Source organism: Jaculus jaculus, chromosome 6 (assembly GCF_020740685.1).
Source record: "Jaculus jaculus isolate mJacJac1 chromosome 6, mJacJac1.mat.Y.cur, whole genome shotgun sequence".
NCBI lineage: Eukaryota > Metazoa > Chordata > Mammalia > Rodentia > Dipodidae > Jaculus > Jaculus jaculus.
This window is the reverse complement of record NC_059107.1, coordinates 17595002-17613777: the sequence shown is the minus strand read 5'-3', so window position 1 is coordinate 17613777 and position 18776 is coordinate 17595002. Positions and strand designations below refer to the sequence as shown.

At 36.1% G+C, this 18776-nt stretch overlaps 1 protein-coding gene across 4 annotated transcripts in view; it reads left to right on the top strand.

The window, feature by feature from the left end:
* Gabrb2 (gamma-aminobutyric acid type A receptor subunit beta2) overlaps positions 1 to 18776 on the top strand; it is a 202683-nt gene that overhangs the window by 149470 nt on the left and 34437 nt on the right. For all 4 annotated transcript variants that reach the window (XM_045153034.1, XM_004661049.2, XM_045153035.1 and 1 more), the window contains exon 7: positions 17608 to 17745. In XM_045153034.1, coding sequence (XP_045008969.1) covers positions 17608 to 17745 — 138 coding nt within the window. The remainder of the gene's footprint in view (positions 1 to 17607; positions 17746 to 18776) is intronic.

Below are 18776 nucleotides of genomic sequence, written 5' to 3'. Positions count from 1 at the left end.
CCTGGCGCACCCATTCTCTCTCTCTCCCTCTATCTGTCTTTCTCTCTGTGTCTGTCGCTCTCAAATAAATAAATAAAAATTAAAAAAAAAAAACAACAAAGTTAAAAAAAAATGCATTAGATATGGTGGATGTACCAGAATTTCTAAAGTACAAATTGGAGATGCTGGGAGATGATAATTCCAACTCACTACATTACAGATAAAAAGTAATGTTGACCAATTTATATATATATATGTTCAAAATATGTGAATACTTATTTTAATATTTTACTTGAAGTTTCAATAATATCTGACTTTGATGAAACGCTTGTGCTGGCCTCGTGTGGAACATTTTCATATGATCTGTGTCCTTCGTTTTAGCAACAGTGTCATGTGTTTGTGTAATTGGCAGGATTTTAACCTGTTGTTGCAGTTGTTGAATTAGGGTCTCACTCTAGCCTAGGCTGATCTGGAACTCACTTTGTAGTCTCAGGTTGGCCTTAAATTCACAGAGATGCTCCTACCTCTGCCTCCCACGTGGTGGGATTAAAGGCATGTGGCCACCATGCCCAGCTTTTAACATGCTTTTAAATTGCATGCAGACATATTTTAAACTGAGATAATTTAATGAAAATGAAAGTGTATGACATTTTATGAAGAAATAGAAAGAATGGAATTTGGAATTTAATTTGAACTAAAGATATTAAGAGATTCCTAACCCTGACTTTGAAAGATTGTTATATTGGAAAATGTTTATATTGTATCTCACAGAAATTTTTCTCTTGTGAGTGCAATATATTGAACAGCAGTATCTGACTTTTTGAAAGGATAGATTTTTGTTTAGACATAGTTGCTTCAGTTTTAATCCACAGATTGTATAAGAATTGATTCATCTCAGCAACCATGCGTGGATGTTTTGAACAGAACACTATCATGCATTCTCATGTGCATCTTCCCATTAAGTTAACTGAGCACACTTTTCATGTGCTAAGTAGGACAGTGTTGACTGTTCCCCTGATCTCAAAGTACCCAGATGACAAACATTGCTATAGACAAAAGTGTGTTTAAATTAGATCTATGCTGATTTTCTTCACATAATGTCCAATGATTGGCTCTAAATTTGTGATCTGTTTGTGCACACTTACTTGAATGAGATCCAAATGTGGAGAACAATCATTTTTAGATTTCAAAGCTTAGAGCGGTAGAAGAATAGAAACCCTTAGATGGTGGAGAGATAATAGGTATTCTGCATCCACTGCTTCATCAGCGGCATTCTGCCTAGGAGCTGGCTGTGACAGTCAGTCATACTTTTCATTTCAGATGCAGTTTCAAAGAGATTCCCTTTATGTGACTGTCATTTCCTTTCGAAATGGTTCATTGTATTCTTTAGAATCTAGGTTGCTTTTTATAACATTAAATCTCTGGGGAACTTGGCAGAATAAAATGCTCCCTAACATAAAAGTGCCAACTTAGCTTGCCTTACAGATCTCATTCTGAGAGAGTTGAGAGCTTGTCATGCAAGTTCTTTGGACACTTAGAATTACACAGTACCTACTAGGTGCAGATGACCTAATAAAGCCTAGCTTTATCTATAAAATATACCCAAAGTTGCATATCAGATTCCAAACACAAAAAGAAAAGTCATTTCCAAAACTCATTAAACAGCATAAAATACCTGCATTAAAGATTACCAACCTCTCCATCACTATGGAAGAAGCAATTGTGCATCTTACTTAAACAAGGCAGTTAACAAGGGAAAGTCCCAAGCACAATGAAGAAAAAAATAACATTGGGGATGAACAGGTAGCCAAGAGAACCCACTGGCTCATTTTTCATTAACATAATTTATACTTTACTGCTTAAGAAATAGTAGCATGAAATATATACATGCATATTGAATGCAAATGTAGTTTTTACATTTCATATAATGTATTATATGTTGAACATAATCTCCTCCATACAGCTTTCCCCTATTTTCCACTGTCTCCCTTTCCTTACAGTCCTCATTGTTCTGCTAGACAGTCTCATTTCCACTTTTGTGTCATAAATGGTGATGATTTTATGTATTTATATATGATTTAGACATCACTTATGAAAACTTAATATGTACCTAGAAGTGGATTAATTTCCTTAATATGATTATCTCCAAATGCATCCATTTCTCTACCGATGACATAACTTTCTTCTTTATCGCTGAATCCTAGCTGAATTTATTCAGAATACAAATTTTGTTCTTTCGCTTTAAGGACACATCTGAACTTAATGATGAAGTACATTTCTGGGAGACAACAAAGAGATATTTTCCATTTTAAAATTCAATGTTCTACTGTGGGTGTGACCTTTGATTTAAGAATTGAGACCATTAACATTGAGAGTTAGTATTGAAATGTGTATACTAATACCAGTCATTTGTTGATTTTGCAGTATTTGGTATTGTCTTGCTTCTCACATGCTTAACTTAGCCTAGCATGGCTTATTTAATGATAATAAATTCATTATGTGTTCATTATTCCCTATAAAATAAAAATAGTCTGAACTATTTCTTCAACTATTGCTTGTACTTCTAAGCTCAACGGCCACACATTCCTTTAGCTTATTTTATCATGGATAGTCACCATTTCTGCTTAATTATGCTAGGTAGTTTTGTTGTGTTTATTAGTTTGGGTGGGTCATTGTTATCTTTCAAAATTTGAAACTTTCTGCTGAGCCCTTGTGGCTTTTAAAAAATTCAACTGAGAAACCTTCTGTTATTTTGATGATACTACCTTCATATGTAACTTCTTGTTTCTACACTTAAGTTTTTCATTCCACTTTTTGTTTTTGTAAATTTAGTGTTTTGATATAATATGATTTGGGAAGGTTTTTTTCTAATATAGATTTGGAAGGGGTTGTTATGATATCTAGTTTTTCATTTAAAAGGCATTTGTTAGCCCGGTATGATGGTATAATCCCAATACTTAGAAGGCTAAAGAAGGTTGATTGGTTTAAGGCCAGCCTGGTGTACAGTAAAAAAACATCAAGACAGACATGGCTATATAGTAAGACCTTAACACTCACTGAGAGAAAGAGAGAGAAGAGAGAGGGAGAAAAGGTGCTTCTTAAAAAACAGAGGCCTTCCTCTGTTAAACATCCTTACCTCTTTTTTCAAAGACGAACAAACTGTATTTCAATAGATCTCTTTTTAGGCTGTTTATTCCATGTATTACTAATACATAGATAGGTAGATGATTGATAGATAGATAGATAGATAGATAGATAGATAATGGATACATGATAGATGGATTTTATTTTATAAATATCATAGTTTATTTTTAAAAAAATATGTCTTAAAATCTCCAAAATTAGGCAACTATAGTTCTCTGCCTTTTGTATTAGACATGTTAATAGTGTGACAAAACATCACAGACAAGCTGACTTTATTTTTAATATGGTTATTTAATCCACCAATTTTGAGCTAATAGCAGCATCTCAGAGGCTTTTGCAATGATCTGCCCTTGCTGTGAATCTTCCCAGTGGGTCTCAATGTTGAGAGCATGTGGGCATAAGTTTATATCGCCTAGTAAGAGGAAGCACACCAGAACAACACCAAAAGAAATTCCCACTTCTGGCTTTCCATCACCTCCTGCCTGAGAGCCAAGCTTTCAGCACTGGACTCATTGGGAGACAAATAGTATACAAACATAACAGCCATTCTTCTGTGTCAAGGGCATGACTCCTCTGGCTCTTCCACATAAATGCCAGAATCAATTTGTCTCTCACCACAAACTGATTAGTCATCCCTTAGTTATCATTACAAGCCACACCTTGAATGGCCTTGAATCTATGGCTTAGGTCGGGAAGACCTGGCTTCTTAAAATTACCAAGCCTTCCTATTTGTGAACTTGGATCACCTCTCTGTATGTTTAGATTATTTGCTTGGACCTTTTCTTAATATTTATTTTATTTATTTATTTGAGAAAGAGAGAGAGAAAATAGAGGTGCTAGGTCTCTAGCCACTGCAAACAAATTCCAGATGCATGCCACCTTGTGCATCTGGCTTACATGGGTCCTGAGGAATCCAACATGGGTCCTTAGGCCATGTAGGCAAGTACCTTAAACAATAAAGCCATCTCTCCAGCCCTTCAGTTAGAATTTTGATTTCTGCTTTTGTTTTTAGAATTTTGTAAGTTTCCCTATGACCTTTCATATATTTCACTAGATTTTGTTTCTATGTCCTCAATTTTTAGAGCTAATTAAATGGCACTATTAATCTGCAAATACTAATCTACCTTCTGAAATTACCAGTTATGTCTTTGGATTTCATGAAAATTAAGTTATACAATATATAGTTTATCCTATCTAATTTCTTTTATTCAACTTATGTTTGATTTTCACTTATAATTACATTTATTAAGATTTGGGGAATAGTAATACTATAAAATAATTAAATTTGCAAAAATGTCTGAAGATGCCAATTGTGGGCAAGCATGTTATCATGAGATCTAACACTAGATTTGGGAGTAAATTAATTAATTTAGCAGCTATGAGCAATACCTCTTAAGGTTGGAATGTGTCTACTCTTATAGGTAGCTACATCTAGTTAGGCTGCCTGCTTTTGAATACTGCTCATCTACCCATCATTAGTTGTACTAGCTCTGGCTTTAGCTTCTTTATTTGTATGATGACAATAATCCTTGATGCCTACTCACTACAACACTATCAACATTAAATTAGTAAATGCATTTCATATATACAAAATGGTGAAACACCTGGATTGATCTGAAACACTTAAAAAGGATGTCTCATTTTATTTTAGCACTTATTTTTGTTTTGTTTCTTTGAATATCATCTGAATAAAATGGGATAAAGTTAAAATTTATAAATCATCTGTTAATTTTAAATACTGAATATATTTTAATGGATTAATATAATATATAATAATCCTGTTATAAAATTATAATACTCTATCATTTTTTTAAATTATTTATTTATTTATTTGAGAGCGACAGACGCAGAGAGAAAGACAGATAGAGGGAGAGAGAGAGAATGGGCGCGCCAGGGCTTCCAGCCTCTGCAAACGGACTCCAGACGCGTGCGCCCCCTTGTGCATCTGGCTAACGTTGGACCTGGGGAACCGAGCCTCGAACCGGGGTCCTTAGGCTTCACAGGCAAGCGCTTAACCGCTAAGCCATCTCTCTAGCCCTACTCTATCATTTTTATAAAAATACATTAGAAATAAAATGCTAAGCAACTAAGCATTATGGTTTTCCTTATACTGGAGCGAATTCTTTTGATTATTTTCCAACACTGGTACTACTTCATCTATATTGTTCCATGTCTTCTATCCCTTAAATCTGAGAGAGCTTCAGCATGTGTTCACAGTATATTTCATAGTAACTGGCTCACTGTATATCTGTGTGTATATATGATGTTATCACTTAGGGATATTAACTGAATTGTACTACTGGAAATTAATATAAAATGTTAAGTTTTTGATAATAATTATCATCAATTTCTTTTACTAAGCATGCATTAGCTCCCACTGAGCATGTCTGATTCCAAGAGAATTGTTGGTTATACTCATAATTTATGTGCCACTATTGAACCTCTGGGTACATCTTGATTGGCCTTTCCATTTTCTAAAGACGAAGCACTGCACAAGGCATGAGTTCTTACAAACTGACTAATCTCATCAACCTTTAATCTGTGCCTCTAATAAAATCTGTGTTTAATAATATTGAGATTTTATAAGTCAAAATGAGGTTAAGATTAATTCATTCATATGGTGGTTATTACCTATCAATCAGTCATCATTCTTAATTTTCTAAAAGACATACCGATGTCCTTGTCATCTTTGCTCCCTAAGAAAAAGAAGTCATGTTTTTAGAAATGTGGCCATATGCATGAGAAGGGTAGTGGGTAAATCTTGTAATTTTGAAAGACACTCAAACTTATTTACAGAACCATACAAATAATAATAATAAATATGAGATTTATAGCAGTTTTCAATACTGAGTTGCAGAGGCCCTAAACTATTTCTTTTACTCTCAGCACTGCAGATAAGCAAAATGTTATTGTTTCAAAAATCACTGTGAGTGTATGTCTGTGTGTGTGTGAGAGAGAGAGAGAGAGAGAGAGAGAGAGAGAGAGACAGAGAGAAAGAGAGAGAGACAGAGAGGGAGAAAGAGGTTACCCTCAGATCTATAACAGTTTGGATGAAGTATACTTAGATGTATTCAGATTTGATAAGATGAATACTTCCTTTTCTCTCATCCAGTGCACAAAGAAAAAAAAAACAGCCACATAAATGGTGCCTTAGATATTCATCACTAAAACATCAAAATAAAAAGTTGCCACCCACAGATTTCCCAAGAAGCAAAGCTCATTCCATGTAAATTTATATTCTGGTCTCAATGTTTTTGGATACAAAGACGAAGCTCTCTTAGACTAATGCAAAATATCATGACAGATCTAATTTATATTCAAGAACATAGACTTCAACTAAGCCATTAATGCTGCTAATAATATTGTACCTACTGGTCCATTCATTGTGCATTTCCCCTAAGTTTCTCAATAGGTGCTCCTGCATTATCTCTCAGCTAATGACCTTAATTTCCACCTCACCAAGAAAGCTGAATCATCATGAGAGGACTTCGAGTCCACCCACACTGCACTTCCCACTCACCAGCATCCTCACTCACACTTGCCACCTTCTCCCTGCCACCGTCCTGCTCCCTCTAAATAGAACTCTTTCATCTTTCCAATCATGGGAACGGCTCCAGCCACTTACCCTCTTTCCTACATCAATTCCTGTAGCTCTACTGAGAGTGTTACAAGTCTACTGCTTTTCCTTCTAAATCAAAACCCAAAACAGAAAATCTACATTTACTTAAGGAAAACTGTTAACTCACTGTAATTGAGATTAAGCCTAGGATCTTGTCCATGTTAGGCATGTGTTTTACCCCTAAGCTATAGCCCTAGCCCTCTTTTTAAGTGCAGTTTGTGGGTGGTATGCATGTGTGTGTGTGTGTGTGTGTGTGTGTGTGTGTGTGTGTGTGTGTGTGTACGTGCGCAGATATATGTACCTCTGTGAATGAACACATCAAAGAAAAACATCAGGATTCCTTCTATATCACTCTTCCAACTTGTATTCCAGAAACAGAGTCTTACATAGAAACTGCAGTTCCCAATCTTTTAGTTTTATAGCCTCTGACTAGGGAGCCCTGGAGATCCTCCTGTCTCCCTTATTGTTGGGGTACTGCCTTAGTGCTGGGTTCTAGCTTTTTATGTGGGTACTGAGAATTGAACGTAGGTCCTCATACTTGTATAGCAAGTACTTTTACCAGCTGAGCCCTCACCCCAGATCTACCATACTTCTTTGTTCCCATTTGTGGCAGCTATTTGCCATTTTATTGTGAAATTACCCTGAATTTCCTTTCCCTTACAAAATCACTTTCGTTCTCATTATTAGTGACCTCTGTCTATACTGCTAACCCAGATGGGTACTCTGAAGTTCTCAACTTAATGGACTTGATTCAATAAGCTTACTGACACCATTGACAACTATCTATCATGGACCTCCACATAAGACCTGAAACTCTGAAAGAGATAGAGAAAAAAAAGTAGGGAGTACAGATCAAGATATGCATATAAGGATGGACTTTCTCAATAGCATCTTGGTTGCCCAGGAAATAGGCCTGAAGGTATATTACTGATGATTTCTGAAGAACATGGGCAGATGAGAGATTTGCTAAAGAAACTTTAGGACATAAGGTCATAGTTAGAAACCATGTATTGGGTACTGGACAGTGGTTCAGGCACTTGCCTGTAAAGCCTAACAACACAAACTAAATTCCTCAGTACCCACATGAAAGTCAGATGCATGAAGAGGTACATCTTTCTAAATTTTCTAGAGTTTGCAGCAGCTGGAGGCCTTGGAGTGCTCAGTCTCTCTGTCTGACTCTCTTCTCTCTCTTTTTCTCTCTCTCGTTGTAAATAAATAAATAAATTTTTTTGATAAATAAAATTTCATACACCATGTAATGGAATGTTTGAACATCTGACTAAAGAACAAGCATTTTCATTTAATGCTGGACAACCTGCAAAGGTGATCATAAGCTTTTCTGGATCTGTGCCTTTTGTATTGCTTTTTTAAAGTATATAAAAAAAATAACAGCGTTAACCTATTTTTGTTTCTTTTCCAATCTGTTTTTTTTGTTTTGTTATGTTCTTCTTTTCACATGTTTCTTCTGTGCTATGTGTATGTGCATATGCGTGTTCTTTGACGTGTGGGTATGTGCACATATGTGGATGCATGTGTATCTGTGAACATGCATGTGGAGTCTCAAGGTTGACATTAGGTATTTGCTTTGATCACTCTCCACTCCATTTACTGGAGCCAGCTTATTAACTGGAATCCAGAGCTCACCACTTAAGCTACTCTAGCTAACCAGCTGGCACCAGAGATTCCCATCTCTGCCTTCTGAGGGCTGAGACTACGGGCAGAGTGCCACAGGACTCACTGCACAGCTAAATGAGCTCAAGTCCTCATGCTTGTGAGGCAAGTGCTTTAACCACTAAGCCATATCTCTCCTTGATTTTTTTTTTTTTTGGTGTGTGTATGTGTGTGTGTGTGCATATGTGTGTTCTTTGAGACAAGGTTTTACAATGTAGTGCAGGCTGGCGTCCTGCATGCAATCCTCCTGCCTCCTTCTCCCAAGTGCCGAGATTACAGAATACCTCACTATGTCTACCTCTCAACTGGTTTCAAAATAAAGCAATAGTAGTGATTTATGTGTTGTAAATTGGGGTAAGGGGATTATTTGAAAGGATACAGTTGAGGAAAATGCATGTAAAGTGCTCTGGTCTCATGGCAGGGTGTGGTACTCTTAGTCATAATGAGGCTAAGCATTTAAACAAAACTGGCAGGAATATAAATTTGCATACAAATTATGGAACTAGCCTCCTCTACTCTTCTCTGCAGTATTGCTTATTGGTGACTATAGACTGCACACTGCTAAGACTGCTTTTGTTCATTGCAAACCTTTTTCTTCAATCTGTCAAGCTAGATACAAGATATACCTTGACTGACATTCATAACATGTAAAAGTAATTTCATTCTGCAAAATCCTTTAATTTTTTTTAAATTATTTTTTTTATCCATTATTTATTTATTTATTTATTTGAGAGCGACAGACACAGAGAGAAAGACAGACAGAGGGAGAGAGAGAGAGTGGGCGCACCAGGGCTTCCAGCCTCTGCAAACGAACTCCAGACGCGTGCGCCCCCTTGTGCATCTGGCTAACGTGGGACCTGGGGAACCGAGCCTCGAACCGGGGTCCTTAGGCTTCACAGGCAAGTGCTTAACCGCCAAGCCATCTCTCCAGCCCTCATTCTGCAAAATCCTTTAATCCCTTGGTATGTTAAAGGATGGACTATACACACCAGCACCAGTTCACCTGGGAATTTGTGAGAACTGCAGTCTCAGGCTACACAGTCTAAAGTGAAGTTGGTGTTTTTTACATAATTTCTGCGTGATTTCTATGCATACTTAGTTTTAGGTGCACTGACTTGTTTTTTTTTTTTTTTAACCAAAACTTTTCTGAATCTTATCTATTAGGTTACACCATAAAGCGCATGAATTTGGACAAATCAGAGTCAACTCAGGGCTAGCATCCTGAAAAGCATAATCTACTCCAACTATCTGTAGAGTGAGGACTACACAGAAAGCTCTGTCTGTTTGTGGTACCTGGGGACTCCCTGCTGAGAACTGCTCTTAGTGTTTGTTTGCTGTAATTATTTTTGTTTATTATTTCTTAAATCATCTTCAACCTGTGCCATCCCATTAATGATTTTAAAGAATGTATCATGGACCTGACTTGAACAAACAGCCACCAGCTCCCTCTGCTCCCTTATGAGGACAAAAATTAAAGACTTCTGAAAGGAGAAATGGGTCCACAGTGTGACATTTTATTTCATTGTAACAGATTTTATACTCTCTTACATCACCACACTTGGGTTTTATGGATGTAACTACATATACAGAGGTTGTCTTTGAGGTAGGACAAATGTTGGCCCATGGCTTGATGGTGTCCTTTGGAAGATAGCACTAGATAACAAGCCTGACCTTCCCTGGGCCAATTATATCAAACTGTTTGAGGTCTAGAAAAGACCTGACAAAAGAACATTTGTATCTGGCATGTTCATCTAAAGAGCAAAATGAGGAATGTGATACAGTTATGGGGTCAAAGCAATCACTCAGCATGTCTTTGAAAAACTTATTTCTGAATTAAAAGTGCTTTTGCTGACAAGTATGTGACTCTCTGTGATTCTAGGAAGTCCCAGTGACTCAGGCTTTGAGTGGGCACAGTCCTTTACTTTTGGGCAACTTATAGTTTGGTGTATAATGCAGTGGCTGTTTCAATTAAGAACCAAAAGGCTTCTAATTATTGGTCACTTGAGTCAGACAAAAGAAGAATGCTTTCCTTCTTTCTGGATGTTTCTCTAGCTAATTTCCTGAAATTTCGGTCTATTTTTTATTGAAAATGTTTTATTTTATCTTGGAAATATTATGGAGAGAAAAATAAAGATGGCTAATCTGATAGAGGAACAAGATTTAGTTCTGAACTTCATAGGTCATCTCAGTGCTCATTTAGGTGCTTTGTGAGCATGATTAAACAAGATTCTGTATTGTTTTCCCTAAAATGTGTGTTATTCCAGTTCAATATTCTATAGAATACTTACATTTGGATGGATATTTTATTTACTCAAAAAAATATTCTACTTATTTTTAGTTATTTGAGAGAGAGAGAGAATGGGCATGCCAGGACCTCTAGCCACTGCAAACTAACTCCAGGCACATAAGCCACATTGTGATTCTTACATGGGTTCTGGGGAATTGAACCTAGGTCCTTAGGCTTTGCAAGCAATGGCCTTAACTGCTAAGGCATCTCTACAGCCCTTAAATGGATTCTTTATTGTATAATTTTCTTTTCTTTAGTGCATTAAATGTTTTGTTATAACAGGTAGCCCAACTGTCAAGAGTGGTGTTAATTTCAACATATTGGTTATAGAAGCCCTTTCCATGCATTGTGATGGAATAATTTTAAAAAGTGGCTTAAGTGTCTTACACCCAAATTGTAAAAGTCCCTGGCCATCCTCATTAGAGCCAGGTACATATAAAACAAATGCACTTAGGGTCATACCAACTGCTTTGAGAGATATCACAGTATAAAATTAAAATGCTTTGAGGTAAATTTTTACAAATACAATTGACGTTTGTCTACTGTAAACATAACAAAAAAGTTATCATTTAAAAAGTCAGTCTTTGCCTGGAGAGACAGCTTAACAGTTAAGGCATTTTCCTGAGGAGCATAAGGAACCAGGATTGGTTCCCCAGATCCCATGTAAGCCAGATGCACATGGTGAGACATACATCTGGAGTTTGCAGTGACTACAGGCCCTGGCACCCCCATCCCCATTCTCTCTCTCTCCCTTCCTCTCTCAAATAAAAATAAAATATTTTTAAAAATCTGTATGACCAAGCATGGTGGAACACTCCTTTAATCCCAGAACTCTGGAGGCAGGGGTAGGAGGAGGATCACTGTGAATTGGAGGCAGCCTGAGACTATAAAGTGAATTCCAGGTCAACCTTGGCTAAAGTGAGACCCTACCTCTAAAAAAATAATAATCAGTCTGATGATAAGATGCAACAAAGACCATCTTCAACCCCTTGAACATATGGATTATTCCCAGTGTCACTAACCAATGTTCTGTAGCTCAGCACCTGGTGATAGTTCATGCCTTATGGTTTCTATTAAGTCCTGTAACTAGATATTAAAGATAGATGTATATTTGCAGAGACGGGTTCCACTCTTACTGCCTTCTATTCAGAGTTAAAGAGGACAAAAAAAAAAAAAAAATGCATGTCCTACCACGCGGCATTTCAAACAACAGGCACATTGTTAACACTCAGGGCACAAGTTCTCCTCTACTGTGAACCCTCATTGTCTTGCATCACTGTTATCCCACTGTTGTAGCAATACACTAAAGTGGTACCAAACACCCTGATGGTGCAAGTAATGGAGCCATGTGAGACTCCAACCAAGGCAAGATGAGACTGTGCTTTTTCTAAACCTGAAGGCAGCTCAGGCATCCCTGGACAATGGTAATCGGTGTGACTAAGGACTATATCCATGCCCTCTCCTAGTAGCCTATTCGAGACCTTTATTTATTTAGGTTTTAAGGGCTGGAGAGATGGCTTAGCAGTTAAGGTGCTTGCCTGTGAAGCCTAGGGACCCAGGGTTGATTCCCGAGTACCCACATAATCTAGATGCACATGGTGACACGTGCGTCTGGATTGGTTTGCAGTGGAGGGAGGCCCTGGCATGCCCATTCTGCCTATCTCACTTTCTCTCTAATAAATAAATAAAATATTTAGCTTTTCAAATCACAGAGTAATGTCATTTTTGCTTCAGACAAAATCAAACCAGGGAGGAAAAGTATTTTTTAAATCATGTTGCAATTGTAAGAATACATTTAGTTAGGAAGCTATGTTTAAAATGGCACTTCTGTAGATCTCATTCACTATGCATTTTTACCAGCATTTGAAACACAATATGTTATCATTCAAAACATGTACCGGTTTTGTATTTTCTGATCCAAGTCTTAAAAGATTTCATATAATCTTAATTCCTCCTCTAAATTTCAATGAATTGGTATTTCGTTGTAGTCATGACTCATCTGAATGAGTTATGCAGGTTACAGTGTTGATAACAATGACACCAAATAACTTAGTAAGTCCATGTTAGGAATCCCTTATTACAATATAACAGATTTTGATTTTCATTGCCTTGATGAAAAGCTTCATTGCATCACTTCCTTCTGATGACTTTTAAAAGAAATCTAATTATTTGTATTATTGTGAAAACTATAAGAGATCATATACATTTGCATATATTTTCTTTTAGTTTTTAGTCACTTTGAGAGACTGGCGAGTATTTCTCCAGAGAAGATTCAAAGTAAGAAGAAAACTAGGTCTTGTTTTGAGCTCATGCTACATGCTGTATTGAACTTGCTTTTGAACTTGACCACCTGGCTCAGTGAGATGTTGTGAGTCTTTCATCTTCAGAAACTAGGATGTAAGAGCGTGCAGTTGCTTTTCACTTGGGATGTTCTATACACAGCTAACCAAAATTGTGTCACCATGATTTGTCTTTTTAAGCCTAGTGGTAAGCAAGAAAGAGCTACAAATATGCTGCAACAGTTTTGCTGTTAGCGTCCAATCATTTCAGAGGGTTCTAGAACTGTGATGAAACCACTGATTGTATTTTACTGTACTCATGATTCATATGAGTTGGTGATGTGGGTTATAGTTCTGAAAATAATGACATCAAATAATTTAGTGACTGTGTGTTAGGAATGCCATGAATGAAATATGAGCATTCCCTTGTATCTAGTCATAAGATAGCATGTGACTAAATGATATTTATTTTCAATAATTCTGATTTTAAAATGCATCAGCTAAAATTTGTGTCATTATTGTCAATTACACTGTTGTAAAAACAATTGGATAAGATGACTCCTAAGCTGATATAATCAACAATGAACCCTCCTGTGACCTACCTAAGGGCTATAGCCTATGCTTCCCATTTATTGCAAATGTTTTTTTTTGTAATGTGATTCTGTGTTATAATAAACAATCATAATGACAAAAATAAGAAGTACCAATAATAGTATACCAAGTTATAGATGATAAAATAGAGAACAAAAAAGGTAAATTGAGTAGATATAGGAGAGGATATATTATCATATTAGATATCTTAAGATCTTTCTTTAGATAAAAAAAAAAAAACACTTGGAAAGTATTTACTGCTAACTGTGTGCCAGGCAATGTATTGGGAGAATAAGCAAAGATATATAGTGGATAAATTTCTGAATTAAAATAGCTTCATAAATAATGACCCATGTAAATCTGCATGTGTATTAACTAATTATTTTGTTAACTCAATTTTATAGTGTATTTTTGGTCTACCAGGTATTACCTGTCATATGTCTGCCACTTTGACAACACCATGTAGTTAGTTCTTGGTAATGCTTCTGCCCATTGAATAATAGACAGGTAACTCCTACATAACCTTGTTGAAATACTAGTCAGTGTATAAGAAGTATAATGAAGAATATAAAGTTAAACCCTGAGAGGTGTGTAAAGGAGAACTAGAAAACCAGATACTGTTAGGGTTTTCCTCCTCTTTTATAGGAAATTTTGAGGGGTGGCATTTTCAATTCTATTCTTTTAAAGTTGTCTGCATTTTATTTACATTGCAAAATGAGCACTTTGTTCCTTTTAACATTTTCCATGCTGCATATTTTCTACCAGGATTTTACAATGGCAAAAATGCTCTTTGGGGCAAAATAACAAAAGTTCTTTACTAGGTCATATACAAAATATATGACTCCAAATAAGTTATTTCCTCTCCTTGCACTTTAGTTTCCAATACCATTAAATTAAGATAAAATAATTAATTTGAAATATGAGTGTTCAATACTTAATTTCTATAAATACTGACCTCCTACAAAATTACTGCTATAATGTTTCAGATTGGCCAAGTACTTTAATTGTTCTCATCATCTTTATCTGCTAGACAAGTAGTTTTTAATTTGCAACCTATTGCTGAATTATGTGAGGTATTTATTTTAAAAAATCAGATCAGTAAGTCAGCTTCTTGGAAGCTGAATAAGAATCTTGCATGGATGCCTGAGTGAATGAAATGGCCACACCCAAAGAGAGGCTCTGTCCCTATGTAAAAGAGATGGTGTCTGGTATCTAGATAACATTCCCTATTGACTAGGTCAATAACTGATAGTTAATACTTCATACTGAAATAATGTGATTATCTTGGGAGTCAAGGAGACTTTTTGTTAGGCTTACTTTTGGGGTGAATGGTTAGCTTGTTGCTTCACAAAATCCCTTTTCATGTTTGTATATTACAAATTCAATTTTTTTTGAAGTATTCTGTTTCTTAGAAAAAGAGAAAGTGAGAAAATGAATGAATATGGGTACAATAGGGCCTCCTGCCATTGCAAACAAACTAGATGCATGTGCCACTATGCGTGTGCTCTATTCCGTTACTTGTATGCTGAAAAATTTAACACAGGCCTTCAGGCTCTGTATGCAAGTGCCTTTTAATATGTGAGCCATCTCTCCAGTTCTACAGGCTCAGCTTTATGGTACATTTCTTACTCCCTGGTTTGATTAATTCCGGTGGCTATTTCCTTTTTCTGAAAATCCAATCTATCTCAAAATTGGAAGATCTATATAAAAATAGATGGGAAATTATATTGCATTTGGGATGTCAGCCTGGACAATGGATTTACACTTAATAATATTAGGAAAATTGGAAGTTTTGAAAAATATTGTGATCCTTTAGAATAGACACCTCACTTTTCAGGATTGAAAAGGGTATTTTAATAAGGTGTGAATTCTCTTAAAAGAATTGTTTACTGTAACATTAACTTATTACTTGAGTGTAACATAAGAACATAAACCTGAAGTTTACTTTTAACGTTCTACATGAAAATAGACATTCTAGTAAGTGGGCCTTATATTAGAATATAATAATAAAATGCTGGTGCAACATAATCAATTAAAATTCTATAATTCTGATTTAAACATATTTTGCTGTTTGCTAGTAAACAAACCTTTAAAAACTTACTAGCAGGCTGGAGAGATGGCGTAATGGTCAAGGACTTGTCTATAAAACCTAAGACCAAAGTTCAACTCCCCAGAACCCACGTAAGCCAGATGCACATGGTGGTGCCTGCCTCTGGAGTTTGTTTGCAGTGGCAGGAGGACTTGAAATGCTTGTAGTCTCTCTCTCATAAATAAGTAGATAAAATGAAATAAGTTTTAAAATTATTAGATGTTGTCCAAAACCTTATAATGTGTTTCCAACCCTACAAATACTCAATAACTTTAAAGAGTAGCCTGTGTACCAACTTAACATGACTGCCCTGATGAGTAAATGAAACTTCAGACTTCTAGGAAAGTTGCCAGTGGAGCTGGGTTGGGTTCATACAGAAAATAGAAAATATTCTAGTACTAGCAGAAATAATTTCCAATTCTGCATAAAGGTCATCTGCTTATTTATTTTCAGAGATGTAATTCCTTCCCTTTTGAGGAAAGAAGTACTTTGTTGAATATCATAGAGCAGAAAGATTAGCATTTAAGTCACTCATGTCACGTTATCTAGGCACATAGCACAAGGCAAACATCTAACATGTTACTAATTTGTATGATACTTTTCAAATTGAGGGGCCACATCTCAGAATTTTAACTGGGATGTAGAAGGTTTGTTTGTTGTTGTTATTGTTGTTTGATTCCAAAATGGAATAGGTTGAGCTGCTGGCAGCTGCATGTTTTCTGCTTGGATGCGTTTTGAGTCTCCTCAATGTCTACCTCCATCTCCATGGAAAAGGTTGTCTAGCTATCCATAAGAGCAGCATTTCCCCTGTGATGTCTTCTGGGCCCTGGTAGGTAAGGTAGAGATAACTCGTCCAGCACTTGGCATTAGTCTTTCTCTGCTTATCATTTTGATGAGTCTTGGATCTCTCTGGTATTTGCCCCATGTCAGGGATTATGACACCCCCCCCACTGAGGAAGGCCCTCAGTGGGATGAGGTCTGTGGTGAAGGAACAGAAAAGGAGCCCCCAATGGGAAAACAACCAATCTGCATTTTTCTAAAATAAATTATTTTTTAAAAAGATAAATGTAATATATTTTCTCATGTAATATTTCTAAATAGAGTGTATATTTTTGATTTGACAAAAATATAATGGAAGTTATGTCATTTAAAAGTTATTAATGTGCAGTAAATTCTATTCATATGGTTCTATACAGTGCTATTTATAGTCTATGTGTAGTGTTCATTGAAGTTGTTATATCTGAGCTGATTTGTTGAAACTGTACTCAGATTCATAGACTGAAGTATTTAAAAGAGAACATGTCTTTTCTATATACAATCTTCTCCTTAAACACTGTGCATTGATGAGCATCATGTAGAAACCCACTTCTTGAGTCCACTGCTCCCATGCACTACAATCTGTCCAATTGTATCTACTAGAAATTCTTGGAGCCTATATGAAATGAAAATCATATATAAATATTGAAAGATGATTACTCTTCATGGACACTTATTTTCTGACAGAAACCTCAAAGTTAACATAATTCAGATATTTTTCCATGAAAAATGAATATTTTGATAGCATTCAGAACTGCCTGGATGATCTGAAGGAATCACTTCCTTATTTTTTCTTCTATTCAACATACTCCAGTGTTATATGTCATCATGGTTCATAGACTGAAATTAATTACCAATTAAAACCTAGAATCAAGCCCCAAGAATACCACTTCTTAATTATAAATTGATGTGTGCTGCTAAATTCTCTAAACCTTTATTACCTTGTGCCTAATTACACTGCCACAAATGCCCAGTTGTGTAAGGTTTCAGAATGGCAGTTGACTTCAAATACTTAATATGCTACTTCATCACAGCTTTTATGTATTTATATTGTAGCTTCTATGACATATGAAGTTCATTTCTAAATAGCCACTCTTGTGTGTATCTATATGTTTTTTTTTTCTTTCTACAGATGGATATACAACTGATGACATTGAGTTTTATTGGCGTGGTGATGATAATGCAGTCACAGGAGTAACAAAGATTGAGCTTCCACAGTTCTCTATTGTAGATTACAAACTCATCACCAAGAAGGTTGTATTTTCCACAGGTTTGTATGAGGGAAAAGGGTTAAGGGAAAATAACCACCATAAACTATAGAAATGTATTTTTTTCCTCTTGTGGTAATGTCCTAAGAACCACCAGTATAAAAACTATGCTAGGAACAGTTTCCCACCAAGATTATTTCTATATGATAAATATACAATTGTATCCCAGAAGGTAGTCCCAGTAAAGCTAGATATTCTAATTGTCTCTGAGTTGACAGAGAAGAGATTAATTTTATACACAGGGTCTAAAACAAGAAATGATTGAGATGAGAGTTGTCTCCAACTTTACATACCCCACAGTATTTTTCATTCCTTTGAAGCACTGGGGATTGCAAGTAAAAGTCTATTACATTTAGCACTTACAGTTATCGAAAGACTAGAGTAAGTGTGGGGTCTCTTTACTTTTGCTTTCTGCTTGACCTAAATACCTTCTCAACATTGAGATTGTTCTGAACTGATGACCACTTTTACTCTGAGCAACAAGGTTGTGAATGGCCAGGGAAATTTATCCATAAAGGATCCAGGAAGGCAGTTATTTTTATTTTTTAGGTAGTAATTTAGTAGAAGTCAAAAGCTTGCAGGTGTAGCTCTTTCCATGCACTCCTTATTGAAATGAATCCAACAAGCACAGGAATGACTAAGTCTGCCAGTGTAGATTTCTTGAAGGGCCTTTCTACTAAGGATTCATATATGATGCATGGTGGCAAACCACTTCAAGCAGGAGCTATGGGTCTTGGCAAAAACACAAAGCTGCCTCCAGTTTACAATGCAAACCATAAAGGCTTCATAATTGTGAAGTCTCCAAATCTCTACAACTATGGAAAAATAATTTTTACTTAAAATACTCTAAATTTTATACTAAGACTCTCTAGGGTTGGGCCAAGAGAACTAAATGAGGTTTTCTTTTAAATAATGAGAATAACCTGCCTCCTGCCATTTGCCAATGAAAACTTTTTCATGGTCTAAGCCTGTGCACTCTTACATGTCTTGTCTAAAGAGTTCACTCTCCGGAGCACCACAATCAAGTCATCAG